The sequence below is a fragment of the Macrobrachium rosenbergii genome, chromosome 13 (genome assembly GCF_040412425.1).
Source record: "Macrobrachium rosenbergii isolate ZJJX-2024 chromosome 13, ASM4041242v1, whole genome shotgun sequence".
NCBI classification, from domain to species: domain Eukaryota; kingdom Metazoa; phylum Arthropoda; class Malacostraca; order Decapoda; family Palaemonidae; genus Macrobrachium; species Macrobrachium rosenbergii.
This window is the reverse complement of record NC_089753.1, coordinates 6,872,698-6,896,523: the sequence shown is the minus strand read 5'-3', so window position 1 is coordinate 6,896,523 and position 23,826 is coordinate 6,872,698. Positions and strand designations below refer to the sequence as shown.

Sequence of the window (23,826 nt, the reverse complement as noted above, 5' to 3'; positions counted from 1 at the left end):
GGAGGGATACCAAGGAAAGGTGTCATCTTCATGGTTTGAACACAAAAATTCCCTGCTTTTCTGTTCCTCACAGGTATAAGCAGGGACAGAAACTTCTTTACATTAAGTACCTTGCAGCTCAAGCCTTCCAGACACTTCATATACCTCTGTTATGCTTGTAACCTATTACAGTTCTAAAAATACTCATTGTTCACTCCAATTTTTTTTTTTTTTTTCCCCAAGTCACCGTAAGAACCCAAAACTACACTTGGGGAATACAGCATTCGAGACGTGGCATCCACACCCCGCCACTTCAACATTTTACATTTCAATACTTTGAAAAAAGGGTAAACAAAACAGACTTGAAAAAAGAGTAAATATATATATATATATGAGCAGCTGTGGTAACAAAAGCTATTACAATTACCAAAGCTTGCCGTTTAAAACAAGTTAAAAATTTTTCTGTATAAGACATCCATAAATGGCTCTTAGAAATAGAGATCCTTAATAAACCTCTACAATAAAATGCAACAGCTTCCACATTAGCCCCTCCCTCTCAAACAGCATTAATATCAGATATAACATCATACTGATGAGTTGCATTGCTCCATGACTTGTCACACAGGCAAAATTCAAAAGATCAGTATGAGTTATGCTAAGCTCCGAGTAATGCAGTGACACTGGTACAAAAAAACATTTCATTACATCCTAACTTAAATAATTGCAAGTGTTGTAAAGATAGTGCACTTTTATCACAATGAGAAGTTGAGTACCCTTTTCAAAGTGGTCATGAAACTTCAAAGTTCCATTGGCTGTAGGCCTAAGCCTGAAAGAACAACAGTTAAAGACAATTGGCGAATTTTACTTTTGACTAAACTCGCAACTTCTTACTGTCTTCTTTGGCTTCTCCTAGGACACCTTGAAGTCTTGAACACATTTTACAGCTGTCCCTTCTTGGAAAGATTTGGCAGGTCAACCCAAGCACAACAAAAACCAGTTAAGAACACACAGAGTGGTGGACTGTTAAAAAGATTTCAGGTAACTATCTGCTACTTTTACTCTTACGATAGTCTTTGGAATTACTGTAAATCAACGTCAAGACCAGAAAATAGTTGCCCACATCATGATGTTTGTTGCTAGCTAGACTGGGTAAAACAAAAAATGAAGGGTCAAATGCATTTACCTGGACACTGAAAACCATTAACTTAACCTACAGAATTTACCAACTAATACCAATAACACATTTCGGCAAGCACGTAAAGTGAATAAACACAATAAGGAATACAACAGAGAATTAGTTTTCAGATCTAAGCTCAAGTGTAAAAAAATAAATACTTGTCCAAGTGTGTAAAATGCTTTGACCAGCAATGTCTCAATAACTGCTGCCAACTTAAAATTGTGAAATTATTGGGGATTACGGGGACCTAAACCTCACTAGAAGGTCACTGCTGTTTACACTCAGCCGGTTGTTGGTCCTTGTTGGACTTGTCCTTCGTTGGATCATAATCGGGGTCATCTTCCTCCTCTTCATCTTCCCCCTCATCACCTGCAAAAAGCATATCATTAAAATGACTTCAACTCTAACACAGTTGCCAGACTTTACTTAAAAAACAATATTACATGGATATATCATATAAAGGTTTGTTGTTCAAAACTTCATAAAAATCCTTCCAAGCTAAGCAGTGCTATCATTGGGTTTAAATTTTTTTTTTTTTTGCCACTATATTCCTACTTGCTTCAGCAATAAAATACTCCAAAAATCATAAAATGCATGTGCAGTTAAGCAGCTATAAAGCCCAAGATAGTTTTATTTTCAATGCTATAGGAAAAGGGTTCATTTCTTATTTGGAGGGGTGGGGGAGGGTTTTAAGTTCAAAAATCTTAGTAGCAAAACTTTTTGGTTATCAATAGGGATCTTGTACAATTTTGTTTCCTACTACTATGTAACTGTAATTCAACAGGGCCAGGAAATTCAAAATTTAGTTACCCATGCACTTTCCACACTACACGTTATAGCAAAGCTCTATTTCTAATCTCAATTCCAAATTCAAGCTCATACTCTTTTATCTGCAGACATGCAAATAACCGACACTAAAACACTGGTTAGGTTCTATAAAACTCGTTCAACTCTGATTACAGTTAATCTCTGTTAGTATACCTGAAGTTCTGGGTGATGCTATGGAGCTACACTGAACTGATTATTGACCCTGTGAATATACAATAATCCTTTCAAGTTTAAACGTAAACACCATTGCTTTTTTGCCTTACGAACTACCAAGGAACAACAAACCTTCAAATGATGTCAAGAGGTTTATTTCCCTTACAGTACTACTTACATTAAATATGCACCCCCTTGCTTAGAAGTGTTAATGGTTTTAAAAGCCATTCTTTGGCTACCTTTCAGCTACTTTAGAATGATCATGCAAATCACTAAATTATGAATGAAGGGTTAAAGCAAAACTACTATCTAATGGCCTGAAATGTCCAAGTCCCATGATTCCTGGTAATATGTACCTATCATATTATTTTAGTACTAAACAGTTAATTGACCATCAAATCACCTATGATAATTTTCTGAAAAATATATAAAAAATTAAGACCTGAACAAACTGCTTAGTCACTTGAAATTCCATATATATATTACAAAGGCAGAAGCAAGCAATGAAAATACTCAGATATTTTTGTCATTAATGATACAACTGAATATACTGTATCAAAAAACCAGTACTGTAAAATGCCACAATGTAATAACATTTCTGTAACCCAGATCAGGCACAGAGGAGTGACGTCACAAATTCAAGTTATCTATAATAAATATTACGGGGCTAAAGAAGTGGATCTTGAAGACTGAAGTTCCCATAACTTTAACCAAACAGCCTTTTTTGTGCAAAAGAAAGTGATACTTCACTAAGACAAAAAATTTTCTGCACAATCAAAAAAATTAGAATGTAAAACTTGAATTAGCAACACCCATAGCTATTATGCAGTGTGGAAATCTCAGTAACGCTCTTTAGACCCTACATAAACGTATACAATCATCAGCCATAATACACTGAAACAGTTCTATGAATCATGAACAGGGACCTTTGCTATTAACTACTGAACACTAGACTACAGTGGTATTTCCTAACAGCAGTTCTCTCCCTTATGAACACCATCTAACCCACAATCTTCCAAAAATTTTAAATTAAGTGTGCTTAAAACCCTACAAGTGATTAAACTATCACACAAGCATTTTGTATTTTAGGGTGTTAGAACTATTTAAAGCACTATTTACAGACACTTCTTAGTATCGTACTAAACATTTCTCAAAACTGTCTAATGGGTAAAACTATTTTCTTTACACTGTATAGAGATGATCCATGGGCGATGGATTTACAACCATGGAATGACATATCTGCTCTGTACCTGATGTACTTTTTTCCAAGTCATCAAACACCGTAACTTGGAACTTTGAATAAACACTGTACCCATTTATAAAATTACTGCTTTGAGTATTTGATAAGAACATGTTTTAATCAACATACTGATTAACTCGTGCATAAAAAGTTTAGGCTGAATTGCTCCAACCTCATCAGTCCTTCAAAACTAGAATTAGGGTTATACAAACAACACCCATGACAAGTTTTCAAAATTAGCTCATTCTCCCTACTTTGATTTTCCTTTTCAATTCTTTTATAAAGGTCAAAGAAAAATTTACAAAAAATTTAAGCAAGTCCATGACTATATAGTCTACTAGAAAGGTGGCCACCTCAAGTCCAAAATGGGTTCAACATCCAGACAAAATGAACAAGCGAATTTCAAAAACAGTGATATTCCTGTTAACTGTGGTTATTTTGCACAAATTCTGCCTCTTTAAACATTACAGGCACAATACTCATAATTTAGATCTCTGACAAACCTAGGTTGAAATGGTCAAAATAGGTCAAACTTAACTAATAAATGTTCTCAAGCTTCACTAAATCTCACCTTCTTCGCCTTCCTCTTCTTCAAAATCCTCATCATCCAAGGCTTCACCAGTATAGAAAAGCACTGCTCTGGGAACAATACGCTCACGGATGTAATGGCCAATTTCAAAGTCTGCTGTCAGGAGGGCCTGCGTGTCTTCATCCATCTCTTCGCTTGGATCTTCGGGGACTAAAGATAAACCAATTTCAAAAATATTAATGTGCTGACCATTCCATTGTAAATCCAGCCAACAATACCAGTCACACCTATAGACCACTGAAGGATCTGGTTATTAACAGTATGAGCAAGCCAACAATTGTTTAATTAGTTGGCAATGGATGAATAGTAGATTGCTATGCTATAACTGTCATGCTGTTTTTTACTGTTCGACTAAGTGATAACTGGCACTAAGGCTAATATTAGACAATTTTATTATTGAAACTTAAGCAATGGCCTTTTTAACACAGACAATTTGAGGTTACTGAAAGGTTAAACTGCTCGACTTACCAGCCTTGTTTACTAAAGGCCAGAATTTCCTGCAGTATTTTATAATCAAATTAATGGTTATATGATAACAGTTCCCGGTTACTCTTAATATATAGGGGTTCTTTTCATGTTAAAGGAATATTTTTATGTGGATCTACTTCCAACATGTATTACTCCATCAGTAGTGAAGTTACAGGTGTTGGAAAAATTGGTGTGATGCTTTACCTCTTTTCCTCCTGAGCATTTCATTTTTAAACCCATCCTAACTGTCTTCCCACAGTTCTTGTGGCAAACCTGGCAGATTTCTTTTACCTTACAGGGTGTGACGGGCCCACCTTATTGCCCAATTGCTTTTGGCACTTTTTTCAATGAAGTACAGCTAAGTTCATTTACTCTCAGCAGAATTTAAAATAATGTTGATGTTATTAAGGTTTATTGTTCTGTTGATTTTTACAATGTTACTGTTGTGTGTTTTGACTGATTTTATGTTAATTTTAATTCTTCCGCAAGACATGAGAACCCTGGCCCCGCTACTCATTACAGCAAGAAAAATTACAAAGTACTTTACTCAAATATTCAGGGCTTCAGGTCAAATTTTCTTGATCTTCAGAGTTGTGCCCAGAACTACGATTTGATGTTTTTATCAAGAGACTCTAGTAAGTAGCAAAAGGTTAAAGGTCGAGTTTTTAATCATGGAGTTTGATGGCCGACTTTATTTGTCGTCGTAACAGCCCACACTTGCAAGTTATGGCTATATATTGTAAGTCTGGACGAACTATTTACTGTCAAAAATTTGGAGTGTAGTTGCCATGAAGTTCTTTTGTTTTAGAAATTTTCAGTAAGTTCTACAATTTTTCTGTACTTGACTGTTTACTGTACTCCAAATATTGACGGTTCTACATATGACTGTCTTTTGGAGAGGACTAGTATGGCTCAGTCACAGGATTCAAAAGCTCCATTCGTTATTTGTGGAGACTGTACAGTAATGCAAGGCACAGTGAATGGCTAAATTCCAAATTCCACAGAAAAACACAGGTGGTCTGCTCGAATTGTGTATCCTCCGATTTTGTCCACCTAAATGAGGAACCAACGCACATTTCTGGTAATAGATTAGACCTCATATTCACAGATGTTCCAGCTATTGTCAAGTCCAAGGTCTATGAATATATAGGCACTTCTGATCATTGCACCACAGAGATGGACATAGGCACTTCTGATCACTGCACCAAAGAGATGGACATATCTGTCAACCAGTGTATTTGTAATTCCACTATTTGACTGAAATCCAGAGCCAATTGGGATCACATTTTTGAGGCTTGTCAGGAACTTAATATTTCAGATGCTACTGTTAGATCCTGACCCCAAGAAGTTAAATGCAATGCTGATGGCTATTTTATTACGATATGCCCTAGAAAGGTAATCAAATTTACAACAAATGACCTGACATGGTTTGATGATAATGTAGACGATCCTACAAGGCAAAACGGACCAAATTCAACACATAGACAAAATCGTTCAAATGAAAATTACACCATTTTGTCAAGTCTCGCTGTGCTGCAAATAACTTACCACACAGCTGAGAGAAATTAACATAATTCCTTGAGAAATCAAAATTCCCTATAGACGAAACTTGTATGAATTATTACTCGCGTCTTGAGTGGTGGACAAAATTGGCATCATCTATCCTTTGGTCATTATCATCTTCCATTCCACCACTGCTAACAGATGATGGTAGATTGGTTGCTGGCCCTAAGGAAAAGGCTGAACTGTTTCATCAAGCTTTTTACAACTAAGCAATCAGCTGAGGATGTTCCTCTCCCTACTACTTGTCATCCTGGACCTCTTCTTACAAAATTTGCATTTTGCTCCAGGGATGTTAGAAATTTCCGGATAATCTTGATAGCTGGGGTGGAAATAAATGTGACGGTTTCTACCCTTTGTTTTTTAAAAATGTTTCTAGCATGTTGTCTCCCAAGTTTAGTAGAGTCTATAGATTTTGGTGTCAACGTCGATGTGTTTTAAGATTACTTCAAGATTTCCTTACCAGTAGGCAGCAGCAAGTTGCTGTGGATGGGATCTTCAAGGGAACAAAGACCTACTGTGTCTCGAGTCAAGGGAACAAAGACCTACTGTGTCTGGAGTTCCACAGAGCAGTAATCTTGGTCCACTGTTATTTTTAGTGTATACAAGTGATTCGGTTGTTGGCCTGGAACACTAGACTGTTCAGTATGCAACGTGGATGTAGTAAGGTCTCCACTTTTTTTTTTTTAGAAATGAAGCTGCCTTCAGCCTCAATCGGGGACATGTACTGGACCAGGGAATGGTGTAGTTGGTGGGGTGAGGCTGAACTCTTAGTAAATCGAAAACACAAACTGTTTAGATCTCATTCAGATTTGCCACCCCAACCTTGCCTTTGGGTGGATGAAACTTTGCTGAATGAATCTAAAGCTATAACTATTCTAGGTGTAATTTTTGAGAAACATCTAATGAAGGTTTCAGCAGATGCCGCACGAAAGTTGTGTACTGTTCATAGGGCCTCATATATTTACAAGTGCTAAATTCCATGCAACCTGTTTTGGGCCATTTGTACTCCCTTTACTAGAATACTGATCTCCAATGTGGATGTCTGCTTCTGCCAGAGGTTTATATAAATCTCTCAAGAGTGGTTCGTGGTGGTGGGTTTGTTTCCTAATACAGGCAGTCCTTGGTTATCGGTGGGGTTCAGTTCTGAGGGTGTGATGATAACCGAAAATCGCAGCTAACCGAAAAGCACCAATTTTCGAGCCTTTTCAGCAAATTTCGGGGCTTATTGGCGCCGGAAAGCACCGATTTTTGGTTACCAGCACCTGTTAGGTATTTATTGGCGCCAATACCCAATTATCTGCGCCGATAGGTGGATATCAGCAATTTTCAGCGCTGAAAATTGCAGTTTCTTCGCTGGACACGCGTCGTAAAACTGGATCGTCATTAACCTACTGCCTGTAGTATTAGTTATGACTTGGACCATCGACGGCTGGTCTCGTCTGTCACTTTTTCTTCTCGTCTGTCACTTTTTCTTAAGTTGTTTCAACAGCAATCTTTCAATCAAAATTGATCCCTGATCCCCTTTTCCTGCTGAGAGCAACTAGAATCAGTGAGCAGCAGCACTAACATGCAGTAAATGTACCTTGCCATCGAACTTCTCAGTTCCAGAGGACCTTCATTCCTCACACCGTTGATCTGTGGAACAGCCTCCCACAGGATGTTATGCAATTGGAACTTCAGAAGTTCAAATGTAGGTGAAATGCACTACTACCCAATGCTATTCTCCTTGCATTTTAACCATTTTAACCCGGACTAATAATTATGACAAGCAGGCCCATGCGTACATAAATTTGCATGTTATTTTGGAAAAGTGGGTCTTTTTTCCCTGTCTTACATGTTAATTATCTCCAAAAATATAGGCTATTATGTATCAATTTAATGCTTATGAACTGTATTTTAAAGTGAAAATATCAGAATTGATGTTCCCTGTAGGATTAATGGTTCGCTGTCAGGCATCAGCAGACAACAGACATCAACTGAAGACAACAAACATGAGCAACACATTACAAAACCTTATTTATGACAATGTCCGAGCTTGTCACTCTTATATAACACAATCTTTATTCTGTATGTCATTACTGATAACTAAAAAAAATAAGTGTATCTTATGCATTTCTAATATATTATCACAAAATTTAAAGACACATTGTGATAATCACTCGAGAACACAGCCATGCATGAACTTGAAAATGCAAACAAACAAGATTTCTGAGTAATATGGCTAAAAGACGGGCTTTCATCTGATTGGCTTTCTTGGAAAAAGGAGGGCGATGGTCAGCCAATAATAAAGTTAACCATCTGATGTGGGTTGGGCTTATTTCAGCACATAATTTGAAAGTGACTATATATCGCCACATGAAGTAAGCAGTAAAAGCCAGTATATAGCCTCACGGGTTCAGAGGGTTAATACATTATCTATTTGTTGATTTATTAATTTTTTTTTTTTTTTTTTTTTTATAAAAAGGATCTCTTCTTTCTGTACTTCCACATACCTCCTCTTACTTCAAGAACACCATACTCTTTGGAAGCATGAATTTCAAGTCAATGGCCCCTATGGGCTTGTTCTATGAATAAGTTCAGTATACCTTAGTTTAACCAGACCACTGAGCTGATTAACAGTTCTCCTAGGGCTGGCCCGAAGGATTAGATTTATTTTACGTGGTTCTTTGGTTACCTAGCAACGGGACCTACAGCTTATTGTGGAATCCAAACCACATAAATGAATTTCTATCACCAGCAATAAATTTCTCTAATTCTTCATTGGCCAGTCGGAGAATCGAACGCGGGCCCAGCAGAGTGCTAGCCGAGAATGATACCAACTGTCCAAGGAGGAACTAGGTTTCATCTTCTGAATAATAAGAATAATAAGAATAACAATAATAATAATATAAAAAGTAAAGTATAGTAACGCTACAAACTGGCAACTATACAAACCTGGGGGTGGGTTGAAGAAATTGAAGAAGGAATCATTCTGAACAGTCTTGGTTATAGTTCTAACAGCTCCTCTAGACTTGTGCTTCTGCTTCTTCTTAATGGTTTTAACTGTAACATTCTTTCCCTTCTTCCAGTCTATAGTACAACCCTGGAAAACATCAAACGTGAATGGAACTTATAGTACTTTACTGTAAGGACCATTCATAAATGTATCTGAGAATCTGCAATACATACAGAATGAAACCAAATCACTGCTATACTAAGACTCACCTTACACTTGAAGATTTCTGGACCCTCAAAACTGAAAGGATCGTCCTTATCCGGCGCGCACTTCATTTCGTAATATTTAGTCAGTGTTTTGTTTGTAAAATATTCATTTTCACTAAACATGAATTCTAGAGTGAAACCCATTGGATCATCATGGAATTTAAGCTGAATATCAGTTAGATGTTTAAGTATTGGTTCATCATAGTCCTGTACCATCTCAGCCAACAAGTCTACATTCTTGAAGATAGTCAGCCAAAACTCTGGAATGCCCTTTGTGTTTTCATCGAAGTCATGAACCCTGTAGGGTAAAATGTTACATTATTTATTCTTTTGCAGAGTATTTTATTACAATATATGACATCAATAAGATTGAATCAATATATCAAGACATCAATTACAAATACAGTATTATGTAAAACAAGCAATACTATATATACATACTTTGATTCTTCCTTATCCTCAATCTTTGCCTTTTCTTCCATGTCTTTACTAAGGTCCTTTTCCTCTTCGTCATCAGACGGGAAATCACACTCTTCCTCATTTGGCTCATACTCAGAATTTACAATCTTCTTACGCTTTTCATACAACTCTTGGTGCATCTTATCATACTTGACCTGGAAATAAATTAAAAACAATCATTCTTCCATTAATAAAGAAAAAATACCCATTACCAATATCTATGCAAAGGAGATAATGCTAAGAGGATATTCAACAACTCAGTCCAAGCTAAGGGGATATACAATAACCCAGTCCTGACTAAAATGATATTCAATGAGCAGAAAGCATAGTAATAAATGAAACTGTCAGTATTCTAAAAGTGAAAATGAAAAGCTTCACACCAAGAAACAAAAGTGCACCAATATTTAGTGCAGGTTATCAACATCAAAACTCGCATTTACTATTGCAAAACTGCAGCACAACTTACAAAGTTGCTTTGTTACAAAAAATGTAAGAGCTATACATTCTGTTCATTGGTTTTTTACAATTGGGAATAAATCCCATTTCTTCTCGAGTAACAAAGGTTTCTCCAATGACCATAAGATACACTGAATTTACACATCTACTGCTACTGGTTAAAAATTTTCACAAATAACAAAGCAATTATATAACCATAAAAAATACTTACCTCTAAAGCGTGAACTTCCTTGTAAAAATCGGCCTCTAATTCAGTGTACTGGAGCTGAATTTTCTTCAGAGCCTTAATACGTTTTTTCACAACCACAGGTAAAGACTGAAAATATAAAGCCAGACGTTACACACATTAATTTTCAAGGAACACACACATGTACTTTGTGAGTTACTTTGTTCAGACCAGTACAGTGCATGAAAATTCAAGAATCTTTTTTTTCTCATGGATATTTTAAATTTGATAAAAAAAATTGCCAAAACTTAAACCCAGTGTACATTACAGGATTCTTGCCCTTTGCTACTTGCTGGTACAAGTGCAGCCTACAAAAATCAAGCTATGATGCAGCCTATACAGGCAGTCCCCAGTTATAGGCGATCCGGTTTTACATGCTTGTCTAGCAACGAAATTCGGCAAGCAAAAATCAATTTCCACTTATCGGCGCCAATACTTAGGTACTGGGCCGATACATACCTAACAGAGGTGTCGATCTCCAGTTATCAAGAGCCGATAAGTGCCGAAAATAGCCGATTATCTGTGATCAGCGATTTTTGCTTATCGTCATGCTGTCGGAAATGAACATCCCCCCATTAACCCAATCACTGCCAGTGGACACAACATTCTTTACAAGACCCACGAAGCAGATCCAAATTGCACTGACAAAGAATGGTTGTATCTTGGACAAATTCAATTCTTTAAAAAATTAAACGTTCAGTTGATTCCTCCTGATTACACAATCCAAAATACAGACATACTGTAACCCTCCCCCCTACATTACAATGATCGGTTACAATTTTTCTATTTTACATTGGCAGTCGCAAGAATGCTGTCGTATATAAAAATTTTTAATTTTGATGGTTTCCCAAGCAAGTGATGCCAAATTTGATAATCCCAACCTAACGCAGGGTAGGAACACTCATCTCATTATGCCACATGCTCACTTTAGTGTAAACATGCAATTGTAACTGTTGCTGTTTTATCAGTATCAACTGTTTTCTTGGCCATCTTTCTGTGTTTGAGAAGCATCAAGATACGGTTACGGAACGCCCACCTGAGTTTTGTGCTATTGGTGACAAAAGGAGGAAAACCATTACTTTGGATGAGAAAATTTAAATAATTTTCAAACATGAAGGCAGCATTCCCATGATGTCAATAGCAAGGGACTTCAGATTGCATCAATCAATGAACAGAATTCTTTAAGAGCACGGAATGGATTGTAAATGTGTTTTAAGGTAGGCTACGCTTTGATGTTAGGAAAGCGAAAGCAAAATTCGAATTGCCAAGATTGTGTTTAGGCTAGGTTACGCTATGATTTGAGTTAGGAAAACAAAAGCATGGTCAAACAGGATCTAAGTTAGGCTATGCTGTTCAGTAGGAAAATTAAAGCACTGATCAAATTGCCACAATCATGTCTAAGCTAGACTATGATGTTCGGTTGGGAAATGAAGGTATTGGTCAAATCGCCACTATCATGGCAAATTTTCAAAGTGGTACCTTTCACTCAATTTTTACATTTAAAGGAGTGCATCTCCATGGCAACTTGGCCAGCCAATCTGGTTTTAGTTATATTCTTCCTAAGAATGAAGAAATGTTTTGGTCTTGAGAAATTGCCAGGGACAAAAATTTTGTTAATATTTTAAGTAATACCAATACATAACTACTGTACCATTACATTAATGAATATACAAAAAATAGAATGAGTGACCTATAGTATTGAATATTAGCATTTCTTTATTCTTGTATGTCATTTTTTTCTTTCCAGTGATTGGCTAAGCTTATCGCATCCTTCCGGAGAATGGTAATTGACATTACAAAAAACCTTGCATCCTTCGCGAGAATGGCAACTGACATTACAAAAACCTTTCTCAAAATAGTTTTTACTGTAAGGATGTAATGTTCATTACTGTAAATACAGCAGAATAATCAATACTTCAGATTCTCAGTACTAATTACTGTAAATAATATATTAAGTATTATGTATACAGTAGCTTATATTGACGCCAATGGTTTACTTGTCATTAAAGTTCTGTATTTCCTTTTTTTTTTTTTTTTCAATTTTGGGAAAAAGTCCACCTCCAGGAATAATTGTTCCAATAATTCCATTATAAAGTTCATGTCTACCTTTATTCTGATACATATCATAAATGAACTTACTGAAACTATTAGTTCAACAAAGGGCTGCCCCCTGCGATATACTAAATTTCGACTAAATTTTTACAATGGGTCTTTTGGACCTTACTCCATTGTAAGTGGAGGTTCATCTGTACTTTCCCTTTGGTTCAGTTACGACATTGCAAGTCAAAAAGAATCAGAATGCATTTTAGCCAGTCAAAAATATTCAACCAGTTAGAATGCATTTAAACAAAAATCTCAAATTCTGACCCTACTTTTGCTCTTTTTAATACATCACAATAATGTATAAGCATTTTGATTAAAAATAACACCAGATTAACCATCATATACTGAATAACTTAAAAATACAAGTAACATACTAATAGATCAGCTTTTGGATAGGATGCGGGGCGAATGAAATTCTAGTCATTATTATTGCCATAGATGGAAGATTTTAAATGAAGTGAATTTTCTTCAAATTCTACTTGGACCTCACTCCCCCTTGCAGAGTAGAGAAGACCTACTGTTTAAACTGTAGTCTCAGAGGACATTACACTGTTATCATCTTGGTAACATACTACTGTACTGTATTGAGAACCAGATACTAAGGCAAAGAGAAACCAAAGACTGGAGAGAATGCTGTACCATGCTAATGAAACAGATATAAGGCTCCTTAATCTTCTAAACAAAGGAGATGGGAAAATGCATTACCATAGCCAGTGTAAGAAGAATAATTGTCAAATCAACTTCAACTTCCCCTTCCAAGATTTAAGATGAAAGTTCCCTCCAATCCCCTTTGTCCACTAGAGAGATTTTTATTTACTAGTGCAACAGCTATGCATTACAATCCATTTCTTCCATGTTGCAGCTGTTACCTTATTACTCTCTCAACTCCTGCTTTAGTCCATAATGTCTCAAAGGTCACAGCAATGTTCCACCTTTTATTGAAGCCTCTCAATCTATTGTAGCTGATTTACAATCTTCTCCTTTCTCCATTTGCTCTTGTAATGCATTTTGCACTTCAAAATCTCCAATATGTATTTTTTGTGATACTGAGAACCTCTTGCAAGTGCAGCGAACCAACACACTTCTCTCATTACAACCATATTAGCTATCTAGAATGTACTTTTCATTTGATTCCTTCCCAGTCACCATATGCTTGGTTTTTCTTACATTTTACAACCATTTTATTCTCTCCTTCCTTAAACCATTCCAACACTTACTCCTAAGATCATGCAGTCTGCATTAGGTCATCTGCATAAACAAAGCTCCCACGGACACCTATCTGCACTCTTAGCACTTCTTCCTAGGATAACTTTTTGCACTCTTAGCAACTCTTTTATAATAAAACAGCAAAAGGGTCAGCTACGATCTTTGATGAAACTAGCATTTACCCAAGATTCCTCAGCTACACCTGACTTGTCTCAACTCTAGAAGTAGTATGGGGTACAGTAACATGACTTGTTTACAAATACTCTCTACTTCCAAAATGCCCATGTAATAATGGTCACAGAACTTTCAAGTTTTAGAGAAGACTTTCAAACTTCTGATCCTCTCTTCTCATATCAGGTTTCATATACTCAAGCTACATCGAAATTATACAGATGTTTGACTTACGAATAACTGTTCAACTTTCCAACATACAAATTCCATTCAGTACTCAGCTAGTTATGTGCCCAGTACCAACACTACTCCTTCCCAAGCTTTCTAAAAGCATACTCCCTATGCAATTTTGTTATACCCTGTCCTCATACTGACATATGAAACTAAAAATTCTACACAAATGTGAACACAAATTTCTGCCCACAGCATTACACCAAAACATATCAAACTAGTTTTCACAAGACTTCTATTTACTACAAGAACCAGAATTATTTGTAGTCCAAAATACTACTGTAACATCCCATATCAAGCCATTCAATCATCGCAGTCATTTCTACTCACAATGGCTCATTCAGGTAGTTTTTAATGAAGATATGAATTCGACCACTTCAAAGTACAGTTGTCAATTAACACTGAAGTGTAAATAAACATATCCTGAAGTGTTACTGGTATAATTTTTTTTTTTTTAGATGGGTTTACTGACAATTTTGTTCATCGCTTGAACAGCACAGTTAGGCAAATTGCCTCTTGTAAAAAACATTTCTAATCTGGTTTAGTTCGAAATCTTTTAAATATATTAGCGTTACTCACTAAATTGTTTTCTCTAGTGATAAAATTGAGGAAAACATGAGATCAGTTTAACTTGCCCAAATTTCCTGTTCTCGGGACTCATGAAAGTGGCAACATACATGCGCTACACCACACAAAATTTATATGTAATTTTTTTCTTGGCTTAATTTTTTATGTATTTCTTGACTTAACGTTAAGTTTTGTATTTCTTGATTTATTTTTACAGTAAAATACCATTGATATGTAAATCAACATGCTATATACAAATATACAGATATTAATAATCTTCCTCATTAAAACTCTCAAACGAAATTTGTGAAACTATTTACAAGTCTATTTATTTTGTTTGACAAATGGTAAAAATAGGACAAAATTACATTTTATTTCCTCATGATATCTTTACAAGGTGTCTATCTTTACAAGGTGTCTAATCATAAATGAAATGAGCTTTCATGAGGAAAATCTTTTAACAGCAAAATTCTTTTGCAAAGTATTTATGAAAACTTTTCTCCCTACAAAATTAGGTTGAATTTTACTTCCTTAGGCAGGGATTTTCAGTATTAGTTGTTTAATAAGTGGCAAAAATTTGAAGCAAATCCCTTCAATCATAAGGTAGCAACGCTCACCTACTTTTTAATGGGGCCTTAAGGCAGCGGCAGGCCCTGTAACCCTGGTAGACATTCTAAAACAAAAAAACTAAAAAAACAACCTGGAGTACAATGATGCAACTTGTGTGGACAATGCAATAGCAAACACCTAGCTCAACTTAAGCATACAAGTACTGTGCATGCAAGTTGTCAAGCATGATTTTAGTGCATGAAAACCATACCAAGCCAATACACTCTTGTGCAGAAAAGTTACTTTTGTTCATGTGCTCCAACTTGCAAAAGTTACTGTATGTTCATGTGTTCCAACTACTACAATTGTAGCTCAATGTCAAATTCAAACTTAATATGCTTTCCAATCATGAATAATTTATTTACCAAAGACTCAGGTGCTGTCGTATTACTATGCAGTCATATTTTAAACTTAATACACAAGTGCTTTCCTTTACCCACAAGAAAGGCTATCAGTAGGACTGCACTGAAAATTACACTAACCCACTACAAGAAAGGCTATCAGTAGGATTGCAATGAAAATTGAACTACAGTTCCCCAAAAATGCACAAATATCCAAATTTCCTTACACTGTACTTGCTCATCTAATTCAATTTTTACTACAGACTACAATACATGTAGAGTTCCAAGATTCTACTAATTATTATACTGTAAATTACTTATAAATAGTGAAGCGTTACTCAATGTAAATATATCAAAATAACTTATACTTATTCAAGATGCACAAAATTTCATTGACTAAGTAAATCTTCAACATACATCAGAACCCAGTAGAGTAAAATTCAGCTCAAACATTTTCCTTGATGTAAAAATTACTAACAAATATGGTACTTATGCTCAGTATGGCATACAATTCATTCTTTTTTTTTTTTTTTGTTATATGCATCTTGAATGAGTGCATGCAATTAATACTGCAGTGTCAAGTACTTGGTTCTTACATCATGAACTTGTGCTCGACCTTCTGCCAAAGCTAAAACCCACACTCACACTAATGTAACCTGACGGGGTGCCAAGGAATCGACGAAGTTTGGTCTGCAGGGCAGCCAGTACCTGAGGATCCTTCATAAGTTTGTCAACCAACTGCTTGCGTCCTCCACCTTCCTCATCATCTTCCTCCATCTCTTCCTCTGACATCTCCTCCTCATTGGTTGGGACAGCTGCCTTCTCCGGATCTGCCATTGTCGACAATGTTTGATACTGAAATCTAAAATAAAAACCTGCATTAAATATGTGGGGGACAAAAGCATTTAATATTTAGTTTTCACTTAATTTATTCCAAGCTGAATTTTTTTCTTTTTTTAGTAATTCCACTTTACAACTAACACCATCCACCAACAGCGAAACTACTGGAGGATAACAAACCACAATTATGAGAAGACCAGAAGAAAGCAATCTGCTAGTAACAATATAACTAGCAATAGAAAATCATATGTCCTGACTTCATAAACTAATCTGATTATCAAATATATGGGACTAATAATACTCTAACAATCATAAAACTGATGTGTAAAGGTTATATATATTAAAAAAAAATTGATACTAGATTGCATACACCTAGTGTCACATAAGATAAGAGTAGCCCATTCCATGAAAACATGGTGTATGGGAGGCCCTGTTATGTAAATGTAAAACACTGAACAAAGCCATTGACAAACACGTAAATTATCAAGCTGATTAATCAAATTACCAATCTGATTAATCAAATCATCAATATGATTAATCCGTCACATGCCTGTCATTTTTTCCTTGAATTTGTGACGCTGAGATTGAGAAAAGCCTATCCCAAACTTCATGAGCAATTTCTCATACTAATTTTACATGTTTCAGGAATGAGTTATTTTCTCACATACTAATTTTACACGTTTCAGGAATGTGTTATTTTTCTTTACTGCCAATGACTGGACTGATGACCAATTTACAATATGATAATTTGTAGTAAGTGACTTATATGGAAAATACTGTACAGAGGGGTCCCAGGTGGAAGCAACCACCTACTGTATGTAGGCTATGAGGTTATAGTGAAGAGCCCCTTCAAAAAAGGTGATAAGGTTAGGTTAAAACTGTACCACTCAATACAAACTGTTCAAAAGTGCACGCCAAGGGAAAGCCATGTATCTATAATCCCCATCAAGGCTAACCATTTATATCAGGAGCATTATTATACACAAATGGGTGAGGGAGAATTATTGCTTCTTAAGTTGATATTTTTTATGCCTGATCAACAATATGTCAAACTGTCCCTCATCACTTACCCACAAAATGTGCAATATCACTATGGCAGGCATCCTGACTTAAACCTAGGTTAAAAATACCGCCACTCAACTGATACTTCATTAATTTTAATTTGAAAGCAATTAACACCTAGTGTTAAGAGGCCATTCAAACTATAAAAACTTTAGAAAGCTTTTGTTTCCATTCCTACTTGTGAGCATTTTTTTTTGTTACCTGTCATCACTGAACTTGAGAAAGCACACTATATTGAGTAAAAGGTCTGTAAACCAATAAGGTTTGTTAAATAAGGCTACTAGGCTTGAACCGTATGGATTACTATAAAGTTATTCAAAATAGAGTAACACATTTGCAGAGACGACATACCAAAGGCTACAATGAATTTCATACAGAAACACCTAATTACACTTTTGTACTAAAGTATAATTTTGGTTTGGTCAACTTTCTTAGACATGATATATCTCAAAATGAATTAAAATTTAACATAAGCTGTAAAATATGAAAAATGTAAGTGTAGGCAGTACTACTGGGTCTTACTAGGTTCTCCCTTGTAATATATCCAAGTTGTAATGCCACTACATGCTAATCTAAGTTACATCACCTTAGGCTACCCCAAAAATTTCTGAGTGAGTTACAAGTTAAACACAGACTTTGCAAAACAACATGCCAATACAGTGAAGACTGGACTAGAGTTTTGGCACATCACATCCAATGAACTTCACACTTGGGATGGGAAAAATTACTTGTATATTTTTTAAATTTGCTGCTGTTACACCAAGACAATGCTACTACAGTGTGTTTCTTAACAGATCACTACTGCATATAAACATTCATAATTAATCATGCTCACTTAGTGAGAGCAGTTCCTGAAGAACAATTACTGTTCTTTAATTACAATTTCATAATCCACATAAAAGCCTCCATTGACAAGTTACCTTGAAAATGCCAGTGAGTAAACTTGACATTCTTCAACTAACTGTCAAGTAGGACTGATAATCTGGAAATGCATCACCCACTTTCAGTGACCCTAGAATGCAATTTTGATTTGAACTTGTATGCCAATTGCAGTTCATGATTTGTGGCTTTAAGTCTTTTATTTTCCAATTAAAACAATGTCGAAACACACTAAGATCACTAGGGTGGGGCAAATAAATTCCAGTGTTCACACGTCCCACTGTTGTAATAAAAGTATGGGCTTAGAAGAACCTGCTCAAGTGAGTTACCTGAAGTACAGCCATGAGCTCCAAACTGATATTCAAACCCCATGTGACTTTAGATCATTTCACTGGAAAACCTATTTCTTAAAAAAAAGAAATGTTCAGCATTTCTCAACCTGCTTCTGACACACGTGGTCTGCACCGGGCATTTAGGTCAGCAGCACTTTACTGGCTCAATCTTAAACCAATCTATTTAGAGAACTATCACACTCAAGCTGCCATTGTGATAGGACTGCAAGGAATCGGTCCTGGTCGTTTCGGCCGTAACATCCAAAACAACGTAAGACATTATGTTTATGGTATTTACCGTCATTATTTTATGTTTCACGTATATCCCCAAGGGGCTGGTACTAAACACGGTGCCCATTTTGCACGTAAACGTGCATGCGGCCTAAATGACTTACGGCCGAAACGACCCGAACTCCATGGAATGCTGTGAAAACTACCTGTACAGTAAATGGCAGCTCTCAGGCAAAACCGTAAATAAGGGATTAACATTAAGATTTAAATTCCTAAATAGATATAACTGCACTGCTTTTTCTACCTGGCCACAACCTATAGTCTGGCAACAAAAGGTTGAGATGTGGCAGCAATTAGCGCGCTGCCATATTTTCATGCCAAACTTTTCAGGAAAAATAATCTGGTAGAGATGTTATATTTTTTTTGCTGCACTGCCATTTCCTCGTGTATCAATAACTTAAAATGACAGCAAGTTACGAGTCACAGTAAATGGGGATTGTCTACCACCTCCAATTCGTTAACAAAAAAGCATAAAGATCGAAACTTTAGGCTATACTTGGACCATACTGTACACTTTATTCATATGGCTCAATATACATACATACATATATACACCTACATAAACACATACATACAAATAGCCATACAGCACACTGTAGTATGTCCTTTTTCAGGATTAACCTTAATCCTGAACATGTACCTTCTTGGATTAGGATTAAATACTTTCTTCGGCAAGATAGGAAACGTGTCAATGCTGCCAATTATAAGTAAACTCTACATAGCTAGGCTATAGTGATCTTACATGTCTGACAGAATATGAGCCCTGTTAACACTTAAATTTTCTTAAGATAAGGCTACTCCCATACTGCTGAAAACAGCATCTTAGATAGGCTATTCTCAAACTATGGAAACATTCCTGCACGCAAACCATGGCCACATTTAGTTAATATATAAAAAAAATTGCTCAATGAAGCTGCATTCAATTCTAATCAAGCATCAGCCACTTGATCCAACCCTACAAAACCCTAGGACAGGGTGCCTCAATGTCCCAGACACCCCATGTAGCCTTTAGTCTCCCTAGCGTACTTGGTCAAATGAGGGTCTTGGGAGGGTGAAAGAGCGATGCCAAATGTACTTTCCTCATTATGCAAATAAGGCTAATGAAGACTCCCTTTTGATTCTTTAAAAAAAAAAAAAAAATAAAAAAGGGAGGGGCTTTAAGAAACATCTCATAAAGGGAGGGACTTTAAGAAACATCTCATAACTGATGGAAGTTTTATGATAAAATTGTTAGAAATAGAATATTAAAGTATTAAGACAATGTGACAGCGCTTTCCCCACATGCTGCAACATCTGCATTTACCCTAGGACAATGGTGAGGAAGAAAATCTTATATAGTTTTGGGACAGTAGCCTTGGATTAACCCACTCCATTAAAAGACCTACAAGTCAACACAAGGAACAGTGGATATCACCCCAAAACCAAGCATCAGCCCTGAAACAAAGGTTATATCTCCAAGGAAAACTACAGCATAAAATAATGAAATTAAATACTATCCTTACTTTTAAAAATCCAAGATATCAGAGAGAAAAGATAAACGAACCTGACGATTACTGGAAGGGATGTGAAAAATGAAATCAGAGAAGATAAACGAGCCTTATAATTACTGGAAGTGATGGGAAAAACATAGTCCAAAATTATGAACTTACATTTGAAGTCACCTGGTGATAGTTAATAATTAAATGTTATTTAATTTCTGCTTTAAATTTTATTTATGCCCACATTCTTCATTTATAATAATGTTTCTAAAAGAAGAGTTATCTCTAAATTCTGTCATTTACAAGTGAAATAAAAACAAGAAAATACCAGAGGATTATAACAAGTCAAGGGTATCCACAACCCACGAGTTACCTTAGAGAAACAGATATGCCAGCGCTGTAAAGCGACTGGGGGGGGGGTAAGACTTTTGACTGTGTTAGAAGCATTATAATTGGAGTGATTTCATCTTGAAATGACTGGATGCTTCATCCAGTTTCACCAAAAATTTCTGTGTATCATTGGGATCCATCATGCATGTGGTGTGCACATGCACAATCCTGCTTTGCAATACATCCTACAGTAAGAACCCACTTAAATTTCTACAAGCAGACTATTGTGACATCTTACATTGGACATCACCTAGACTCAAGATTATACTGTTTCAGAGTAACCAACCGAGAACCTTCATCATTTTGTCAACCTATATTTCAACTTCAAATAAGCATAGTAGCCCTTGAAACAGGCAAGTAACACTGCATAATTAGTAGCCCTTGAAACATGCAGGGAATTTCCAATGGCTGAACAAAATTTTCTGATTTTCTACCTTTAGAATAAATCTTTGGCTACCTCACCTTCAAGGGTAGAATGCAGAGTAGGGGTCACAAATTACTTGGGGGTATGGGGGAAGCAATTGGGGGTATGGGGGAAGCAACCTGGTCATGTTAGAACATGGCTCAATGGTCAGGTTAAGTCAAGTCTGGTTTGGTTATATTCCCACCTGATATGCCTACTATAAAACTTGCCATCAGCAGCCCTGACCCCCTACTCTGCATTTGCTCCCGCCTTTCAACTTGTATGACAATGAAAGAAACGTAATTAGTGAATCAAGACAGCTAACCCGTAGACTTGGTTATGCTTGCCTCCTAGTTTTGAATGGCAACTGATTTGATTAAATTTAATAAACAAACAAATGGGATATTGCACAGTAATCCTAAAGAGCTCTGAACAGATATAGCCTAGTTTAATCTAAGAGTGAGTTTTAGACAGAACACTAAAGTGTATACATGCAAGGTTTAAAAAAATTTAGTCCTGCTCAGGGTACTCTATGTTCATCCCTGAGAGGTTGATACTCTACAAGGCAGCCCCAGAGCATTTCTATATTATCTCTAGGTCTACCCTAGGCTATCAAGTCACCCCGTTCCAGATTTTTTTTATAGAGGGTTACATATACTAAATTCTTAATTTCAACTCCAACAACCCTGACCAACTGGGTTATCAAAAATATGAGACGGCCTAAACTACTGGCTTTCAATGCTCATGTGGAAGGAGTCTGGGTTAGTCAAATCCTCTTTGTCGGCTTAATAGGCTAACTGGAAAGAACGAGTCACCCACTTCTGCACTGCCTAACCCAATTTGCTCAATGTACACGTTCCTTGAAGAGACAATTAAAATGGAGTCTTACAAGCAAGCCAGCCAACAGCAGTTCCTATACCGCAGCACCTCCGTCGTATGACGGTACTGCCTTTCATGCAAGACCTAGCCAATCATTAGTAAGCCTGCCTCAAGAACAAATGAAAACCATTTGGTAAGGTCACAAATACGCAAGCTTCCACCACCCGGCCCCACAACCGGACATGCTTAGCCTGGCATCTTCAGGCTTAAGGGACTTAGGCTACTGGACCCGCAATTTTTGGCTTAATCGCTTCACCTTGGTTATTCGAATATTTCACTGTAAAACTTGCTCAAACCAGGTCCCACTTCTGCCTCGGCTACACCAGAGGTACTTGAAACAGGTTAAATGGATTAGCTACGGAAATGCCTAGCCCGAAGCCGACGGCTGAAATTACGGTAATTTCAAATTGCCAACCCTACTTAGGTAACATCAAATCAAGTGTTCTTCCAGATATCTGATGCATCGATTGCAGTAAAGGATAAACATACAATGGATAGTTAGTTCCGTTCGGCCAACGCCTTGATTCCAACAAATTAAAGTGAAAAGGGCGCGCGCGCATGAGACCCACCGCTGGAAAATTCAATATTTCACGCCATGGACCAACCTACATTGAAAAAATACTTTGATGACCTATCTGCAACTACTACATCGACCAAGGCATGCACTCGGAAAGGGAATAGGCCTTTTAAGGGAGGGCAGAGGCACAGAGGGGGTGACCTATTGGGGGTGCGCATGGCGAACAGAAGCGCCCACGTGAGGCGAGACAAAGAAATTCCATTATTACTAACAAATTAATATAAATCATTCAGAGAGCCATTCTTCCTTTGACAGCCATATTACAACTCGGGTACATTAACTAATAAACGTGTTTTAGTTCAATAAATAAACGAGAATTGATGAACACGATGCGCTGGCGGCCGAAAATCTTCCCCCTACGTCGTCATAACCCAGCGATCGGGACGTGGATTCAATTTATCACTTATTTAAACAACTTGTAACTTAGTTCACCGTATAAACAGTATAATATATTAATGAACCTCACACAAGCACTCACTTCGCGCCGAGCTCGAAGAGAATTAGAGAGTAATTACGTCTTGGTGACACTCGACACACTAACTCACCTTCCTTCTGCCGTAAGATCCGGAGCCAGACAGAACAGACAAACATGCGGGTAAAGATGGCGCGAAACACCGGGTCACGTGACCCTAAGAGAGTTTATTGTGGAAGGAAAATTTATCTTTTAGCTAAATGGGAGTCTTTTAAAGTATCTAAGGCGATATTTACTCAATAAAATTATATTTACGTTTTTTGTTATACATACGCTCCATTTATAACTTTAATCGCTTAGTAAATAAAATAACTCATCCATTCCTCCATTTGTATCCGTAGATGAAAATCATGACGTCACAGATGCGGCCAATAAGAGAACAGTGGTTACATTTGGCGGGAGAGAAAAGATCAGAAGAAAGATGACTCATTTTACAAACTTGAATGAAAGGGTTTACTCTTATTACTCAAGATTTGAGTAATGTAATGATGTCCTCAACTAAATTTAATTTCTTGGAATTTTTTCGTGTTTTCTATAGCCGCGGTTGCGATGCCAATCCGTGGAAGGTATTGCTAAATGACCCAACGGGATAAGAAGTAGGTGGTAACTTAAAGCAGCTGCCACGGCCCATAATTTAGGGTAACAATGATTTTTCG

General features: G+C 36.7%; 1 protein-coding gene across 7 annotated transcripts; it reads right to left on the bottom strand.

Annotated features, from left to right (window-relative positions):
• Nucleotides 1-341: 341 nt before the first annotated feature.
• Nap1 (Nucleosome assembly protein 1) lies at nucleotides 342-23,365 on the bottom strand. Of its 7 annotated transcripts, none has more exons than XM_067114146.1 (9): nucleotides 23,244-23,365; nucleotides 16,213-16,429; nucleotides 10,325-10,429; nucleotides 9,640-9,812; nucleotides 9,202-9,496; nucleotides 8,932-9,079; nucleotides 3,949-4,116; nucleotides 2,138-2,186; nucleotides 342-1,525 (listed from the first exon to the last, which is right to left on the bottom strand). In XM_067114146.1, the coding sequence occupies exons 2-8, from the start codon at nucleotides 16,402-16,404 to the stop codon at nucleotides 2,164-2,166; spliced, it is 1,104 nt and encodes a 367-aa protein (XP_066970247.1). In that variant the 5' UTR covers nucleotides 16,405-16,429; nucleotides 23,244-23,365; the 3' UTR covers nucleotides 342-1,525; nucleotides 2,138-2,163. The 7 variants fall into 7 exon arrangements, with proteins under 7 accessions (XP_066970247.1, XP_066970243.1, XP_066970244.1 ...); XM_067114142.1 differs by having other exon boundaries at nucleotides 23,177-23,304; XM_067114143.1 differs by lacking the exon at nucleotides 2,138-2,186.
• Nucleotides 23,366-23,826: the final 461 nt, after the last annotated feature.

Coding starts and splice junctions, on each gene's coding strand:
- Nap1 (XM_067114140.1), bottom strand. CDS start 23,289: ATGTTTGTCTGTTCTGTCTGGCTCCGGATCTTACGGCAGAAGGAAGGT. Junction 9,080..9,201: donor CAGAAATCTTCAAGTGTAAG/GTGAGTCTTAGT, acceptor GATGTTTTCCAG/GGTTGTACTATAGACTGGAA. Junction 4,117..8,931: donor TTTCTTCAACCCACCCCCAG/GTTTGTATAGTT, acceptor GTTTATCTTTAG/TCCCCGAAGATCCAAGCGAA.